This window comes from Orbicella franksi, chromosome 12, assembly GCF_964199315.1.
Source record: "Orbicella franksi chromosome 12, jaOrbFran1.1, whole genome shotgun sequence".
Lineage (NCBI taxonomy): Eukaryota > Metazoa > Cnidaria > Anthozoa > Scleractinia > Merulinidae > Orbicella > Orbicella franksi.
This window is the reverse complement of record NC_138156.1, coordinates 14,101,083-14,108,151: the sequence shown is the minus strand read 5'-3', so window position 1 is coordinate 14,108,151 and position 7,069 is coordinate 14,101,083. Positions and strand designations below refer to the sequence as shown.

Here is a 7,069-nt window from a genome sequence, read left to right as displayed (position 1 = left end):
CACTAGTTACAAAAATATCGTTTTAAGTTTGATAAATCAAAAATTATTTTTTTCCGCAATTTTTTCGTTTCGATACCCCAAATCGGCCAAAATCCATCGAAAATGAGCGGCATATTCAGAGGCTAGTAAACTCAAAAGTAAAAATCTTCATTACAAACTGATTGCACGTCGTATTTGTACTTCCTTTCTTGTCTATTTACAGCTAAATAGATCGTGATTTGATTAGAACTTAAATATTTGACGAATTTTCTAAATTAACGACCCAACACAGCTTTACAAGAGGTCTACATTTAGCCTATTTTCAAATACTAAAAATGCGTTCTGGTACACGGCTTTTCCCAAAACGACTAATTTGGTCTGAAAGAGCATTGTTTCTTCTTCAAATTAGTGAAATAAAATTTTTGGGTAAATAAAATCGCGAGCGCTGAGATAGCGAACTAAATGCAGCACTTCTTCCTAAAAACGTGACCTTTGACCCGAGCGTAACGAAACCGATTTCCGCAAGAAAACCCGGAAGAAAAGCAAACGCTTCTTTATTTTGAAACAATTGCTGGTGATATCTCTCCGAAACCATGATTGCAAGAAACTATTTCCAGATATGAAATCTTACAGGGTCAAAGAAGGAGCTAAAGGGCGCATTTTGACGCAATAACTTTGTTTGCTGAGAATTGAAGTCAATGACCGTTAACGAATTCCAGTGAAATTTGCAAACTTGAAGTATGTTAGCCGATACTTACCTGAATATTTATATTTATAGAAGAGTTGTCTTCTAGGATTAACCTTCAAAAGAAGCTGGACCCAGATTTGGAAACCTCTAAAAGAAGAAATGTTTAATATTCCGTGACCTGCCCGATGCTATAAATTCCATGCAAATGCCAATCGCATGTTTGTCGTAAAACCAACTGAACTCCACTGACAGTTTCCATGGCGGCAGGTTTCTTTCACAGGTCACAGGTCACAGGTCACAGGTCACCAAAAATATGCCAAAACGTCATGAAACAGATGCATACAAGTGCGTCCCAAGTGCAACTATAAGAGCTCTTTCTTGAAAAAAAAAAAGCGTGTAGGGGAAATCAGTTGTAGCACTGAAATAAAAAATAAAAATTGATCCAAAGAAAGCCAAGACTTAATTCTGTTGAAAACATAAATTGTTTTTAGCCTTTTAATATAATATGAAAACGAAAGAGGCTTACACTGATCCGTGAATTATGCATTTACTTACGCGTGATTTGTGAACCAACGACTTTTGCGGGAATAATTGTTCACTTTTTTTGGAGATTTTAGCGTCATTAAAGCTCGTACACTACACCAAACTAGATGTAAAACCTGTCCATTCCACGCGACTGAGAACTAACCACAGTGACAGTGAACCAGGAGGACCTAGAATCTAGTCTGTCACGATGTGTCACATGCACACACGCACACGGCATTTCGATGCATCAAAATGGAGGGTTCTGTATGTTTTGCGAAACTTGGAGAGAATTTGTATGTTTATGTAACACATGATTAAGCCTTTGCATTTTTACGTGAAAAGTGATTGTTTCTGTTAACGTGAAGCTGCTTTCGAATTTTTTGTGATGCGTGACAAGGCCGATTACTTATGCGTGAAATTGTTTTCAGAGTAGGTATAGGGGACCCTCTTGTTTCTGTTTAGTACATACTCGTTGTAAAGATTTAAAAAAATGTATAGAAATAAAACAGTTCAATTTGCTATCATAATGAATTATCTTATTACGATAAAATATATTAACACTACATGTTTGAAAGCTATATTTCAACCCATTTCGTACATATACCACCCCTAGAAATTTTTTCATTAACATTATAGAGTAAAACATTTTTAGTTAGGGTTTGTTGCATGGAAACATCGACAAACCTCTCGGGAATCTCAGTAATTGTTACATCGCGAAATTTACTGAGTGTTTTGATTGTGACCTGTGACCTGTGACCTGTGAAAGAAACCTGCCGTTTCCACGGGCAACCCCAAAATAAACAATCCCCAAAAATGTTAAGTGAAATTGGCTGTCTTCATGAACAGTTAGAAGCTAGAGTCAAGTTCCATTACCTTTAAAAAGTGCTTGATTTTATTTGTTTGCGTCGACTTTGTTCACTACTCTCAGGTTCGAATGCCGCGAATCGGTCACGCCAAAACAGTGCAGACCGTGCAGACTGCAGACACTTGTTTGGGCTTTTCATTGCGACTTCTTTTTTTGGGTCTAGTTACAAAATAGTGTTAAATATATATGAAAGTTTGTCATTTATCCACAGGCTGCACAAGCGCAGTATTTGACTTTTGATTCAAAAGACAAACGCGTACAAGACTTTGTATGGGAAACTTACTCAGTCTGCACGGTGTGCAGTGTTTTGGCGTGACCGATACTACGGAGTATTCGAACGTGACAGTAACTACTGAGTGAACAAAGTAGAATCAAGCACTTTTAAAAGGTAATGGAACTTGACTCTAGCTTCTAACTGTTGATGAAGACAGCCAATTTCACTTTACATTTTTGGGGATTGTTTATTTTGGGGTTATCCATGGAAACTGTCAGAGGAGTTAAGTGAGTTTTACGACAGACAAGCGGTCGGCATGTGCATGGAATTTAAGCTAATTTATAGCAGCGAGCAGGTCACGGAACATTAAACATTTCTTCTTTTAGAGGTTTCCAAATCTGGATCCAGCTTCTTTTGAAGGTTAATCCAAGAAGACGACTCTTCTATTAATATAAATATTCAGGTAAGTATCGGCTAACATACGTCAAGTTTGCAAATTTCACTGGAATTGACTGCAATTCAATTCTCAGCAAACAAAGTTATTGTGTCAAAATGTGCCCTTTAGCTCCTTCTTTGACCCTGTAAGATTTCATATCTGGAAATAGTTTCTTGCAATCATGGTTTCGGAGAGATATCACCAGAAATTGTTTCAAAATAAAGAAGCGTTTGCTTTTCTTCCGGGTTTTCTTGCAGAAATCGGTTTCGTTACGCTCGGGTCAAAGGTCACGCTTTCAGGAAGAAGTGCTGCATTTAGTTCGCTATCTCAGCGCTCGCGATTTTATTTACCCAAAAATTTTATTTCACTAATTTGAAGAAGAAACAATGCTCTTTCAGACCAAACTAGTCGTTTTGGAAAATGCCGTGTACCAGAACGCCTTTTTAGCATTTGAAAATAGGCTAAATGTAGACCTCTTGTAAAGCTGTGTTGGGTCGTTAACTTAAAAACATTCGTCAAACATTTAAGTTCTAATCAAATCACGATCTATTTAGCTGTAAATAGACAAGAAAGGAAGTACAAATACGACGTGCAATCAGTTTGTAATGAAGATTTTTACTTTTGAGTTTACGAGCCTCTGAATATGCCGCTCATTTTCGATGGATTTTGGCCGATTTGGGGTATCGAAACGAAAAAATTGAGGGAAAAAAAAATTTTTGATTTATCGAACTTAAAACGATATTTTTGTAACTAGTGCCCGTAGGGCTTCATTCTGGGCGAGTTTGAAGAAATTCGATTTTTTCGCTATTTCCAAGTCAAGTTGATATTTAGGCGAAGCTGCTCTTAAAACTAGCATATTTGTTTCAAGAACATCAAATTTCCGCGGAGCAACTATCAGCCGATAGTTCCTCAACAGAAATACACCATTGCTTAAATAGATAGAGACTAGAGAGTAGCGTAGCCAATCAGAGAACGGCATTCGTGATAGAACGTTAGTAGATTTATACTAAAGGGTTTAAGTAAAGTTGTGGTACTGATGATGTAAATGATATGCTAACGATGTCCTTCCATCATCTGTAAACTTTTTGGAGTAATTCCGTTGACTAGTGGGGTTTAAGGTTGGGGGGAGGTTGAGGTCTTACATGGAATGGCCACATGGAATTCTCGTCCCCCGAGTGCCTCCGAGTAGCACTGGGGACGAGAATGGGCGCGCAGCCAAAACTCGCGCATGCTTATTACGTTTTCCGCTCTGAAACTCCAGTCTTCGTCATACTTCACTTCTAGTACTGGCAGTCGTGCTAGTAATACTTCCAGTTAGCACAAAGCATACGCGTTAGCTTAATGCTAGCCATGAATTTCACGATTTTCACAGACCCGGCAGTCCGCCTTAAAATTGCTGAGCAACAAGAGGTATTTTAAATTAGGTTTGGTTATTTAACTTGTGTATTTGTGATGGCAAGTCTACGAAGACACGGTAACGGTCAGTAACCATTTTGATCTGGGTAATGGCCGACAGGTTGCCACCAGCTCAACTTCAAGCAACCAGTCACCCCTTCCCCTAGTGACGTGGTCTACAACAAAGACGCCGTTGAACGAAGGAAGACTATACAAGACGGACGGGAAAAGAAGAGCTCGAAATGTGGAAAGCAGTCGAAAATACAGGAAAAGAAGGTGACTTTGCTAACAGATAAACTAGCATAAAAAATTCAATTGGATCACAAAAGACGTTACAGTTGACTTATTGAGATTCTCTGGAGAAATTGTTTCTCCAGAGAAAAGATATATTTTTAAGGGAGTTGCGGAGCTATTTTTTATGACAAAAAATTTAAATGTTCCAGGGACTGAGTAAACTAGACCTTCGAGGCCAAGGTTACACTTTCTGTTATTGAAATGAACACGCCGATAAGGTTTGTAAAATCTCATATCTCCTTACTTTTCTTTTCAGGAGGGAACGTTTTCAAAGTCTGGAGCTGGCAAATAAAAGACTGCAGGAACAAATTGAGGAAGTAGACAGACAGCTTCAGGAGCTGAATTTTGCTTTCCATCAGTTTGTGCAACATGCAGAATGTTGTGAACACTGCTGTAATATAAGGATAGGAGAATGAGTTCCCGCATCTGTAGTGTATATATTGGTCATGACTTTGACCAGGTGACCTTCCAGATGTCGCAGAAGCAGGCGTCAGTTTTATGCATTAATAGTTGAGCACTTTACTGTGGAATTTGTGATTTCAATACTCCAGATTTATCCATGTATAAGGATTTTTTTTCCACTTAAATTTAGCGATGGCTACCGTAATTTGGTATTTCATGTCAAAATGTCATTGCCAAATAAAGTTACACTGGCCCACGTTATTTTGAAATTTCTTCACTGTACGACCAATTTCTGTTGGAGGAAAAACTACAAGGTAATGACAACATTCTGTCTCTAAGATCAATGTAGCCCATAAGTTTTACTTAAGAGGGGTGCTATTGCTGTGAGACAATGTTTAACCACTCAGGCATTTTTCTTAACCCTATTTAGCCTGGGGTGGGGTGGGGGGGCTGATTTCACATTTTTATAACTTAGACAACATTGAAGCTGTCAGATCAAACTTGTGACTTTTCCTAAAATTTATCACAGATAATTTTGGTGTGTCAATTGTTTGGTCGCGTGACTTGACATTTCAATGGACACCAGGTCTTCGAAGGGTGTTTCACCAAAAAAAAAAAAAAAACTTGAACAACTGTTTATGAGAGATTTTGGAATTTATTGAGATTCTAAGCCAAAATCTTTACAATTCTTGTATTTTTTCTTAGGGTTAGGTAAACTTATGGTGCCATATCATCATGACATGCTATATTTGTGCCATTCTGGTGCTACTGTTCTTGGCACATCAAGTCAGAGATAACTATCATTAGGGCTTCAAGTTCATTCATGTCACATCTGATTGGTTTTAGCTAGTGACGCAATAACAAATAATTTGATTGTGTGTTCATACTTTTCTAATTTGAACTAGTAATATAGAAAAAAAACTCTATTAAGCAATTAGATTATGAGTTCGAGATTTCTATCGCGCGATAGCTGATGAGGGTGCAGCCCAAGTCAACTATCACACATAGAAATTCAGAGCGAACAATCTAATTGTTTTAGTATAAATCCACTAGTCATTCAAAACTTTAGCTAAATCCTCTTCACTGACACTTCGAAAATGCCAAGAAACAGCCATCATTTTGTTAACAAGAGCATGCTGCTACGCTACTCACTATTTATCACAGAATAGATAGTGAGTAGCGTAGCCAATCAGAGAATGGCATTCATGATAGAATGCTAGTAGATTTATACTAAGATATCATAGACTTATGACATTTAACAGTATGGCTGGCTTAAATCTCTTGGTTTTATTCAAAATACTGTTAGCTTTTTTATTCAAAATATTGCAATTCTTAACTCTGAGTAGTAGGTCAAACAAAGCTTAATAAAACTGACATACATATAATATATATATTTTTGCTGGCAGGTGATTGGTCTAAATACAACATGAGACTGAACATGTCCCAGCTAAAACTCGGGAAAATCACAATGATATTTCCCAATTTTCAAAATTTGCGTGTTGGGAAAAATATTTAAGGATAATAAACAAAAAAGTCCCCATTTGACTGTGAAAATATGCTTGGATATTTATCTGCAGACATTATCTGTTACTTGAAGCTCAAAATTTTCCTCGAGCTTTTGTCTTGGAAAACTGAAGTGTTAAACAGTATACTGAAGTGGTGTAATTAAGGTGATTTCCTTGAACTTCAAAAAACGTTTTTTTTAATTGAATTTCTTGATACTGAAAAGAAAAATAGTTATTTATCTAGTTGACAGCTTGTTTTACATCATCTCCTCTCTAAAAAACAAGTGCTAACAAAATTCCATGTGTCAGAATTTAATATTAGACCTTTTTCGCTTGGGCAGGTTGTTTTCCCATTAGAGAAAACATGATATTCTCTAGACAATTGAAAGGCCGCGTGCAAGAACGTCCCCTAGATTTTTCGGCCATTTTTGAAAGTGCTTAAAACTAGCTGAATTTTGGCATGTGGGCTTCGTTTCACCTGACAAACATTGCTCTGAAGTGTTTTTCGCTGGGTTGCTTTTCGTTCTCGAGAAATAACGTATGCAAAAAGGCACACAGGTTGGAAAAACCGAGTGGTTTATTGCATACGCAATATCTCGAGAACGAAGCGAACTTTAGCGCGAAAACTACGGGACATTGCTTAACATACCTGAACGAAGCTGCATGCGAAATTTGGAGCGTTTTCGACAAAGTTCACCTTTGATTAAAATACCTGACGCCCTTTTCCCGCCGAGTCCTTCAAATAAACGAAGCCGGGCCTTTGTTA

General features: G+C 37.5%; 1 protein-coding gene across 1 annotated transcript; it reads left to right on the top strand.

Annotated features, from left to right (window-relative positions):
• The first annotated feature begins 1,947 nt into the window (after nucleotides 1–1,947).
• On the top strand, nucleotides 1,948–5,241 carry LOC145462513 (uncharacterized). Its single transcript, XM_081446039.1, has 3 exons — nucleotides 1,948–4,117; nucleotides 4,224–4,378; nucleotides 4,653–5,241. The coding sequence occupies exons 1-3, from the start codon at nucleotides 4,049–4,051 to the stop codon at nucleotides 4,810–4,812; spliced, it is 384 nt and encodes a 127-aa protein (XP_081302165.1). The 5' UTR covers nucleotides 1,948–4,048; the 3' UTR covers nucleotides 4,813–5,241.
• The last annotated feature ends 1,828 nt before the right edge of the window (nucleotides 5,242–7,069 follow it).

Bases quoted from the DNA above. Each gene is read 5' to 3' on its own strand.
- LOC145462513 (XM_081446039.1), top strand. From the start codon at position 4,049: ATGCTAGCCATGAATTTCACGATTTTCACAGACCCGGCAGTCCGCCTT. The intron at 4,118-4,223 runs GTATTTTAAATT...AATGGCCGACAG, and splicing joins AAATTGCTGAGCAACAAGAG to GTTGCCACCAGCTCAACTTC. The intron at 4,379-4,652 runs GTGACTTTGCTA...TTTTCTTTTCAG, and splicing joins CGAAAATACAGGAAAAGAAG to GAGGGAACGTTTTCAAAGTC.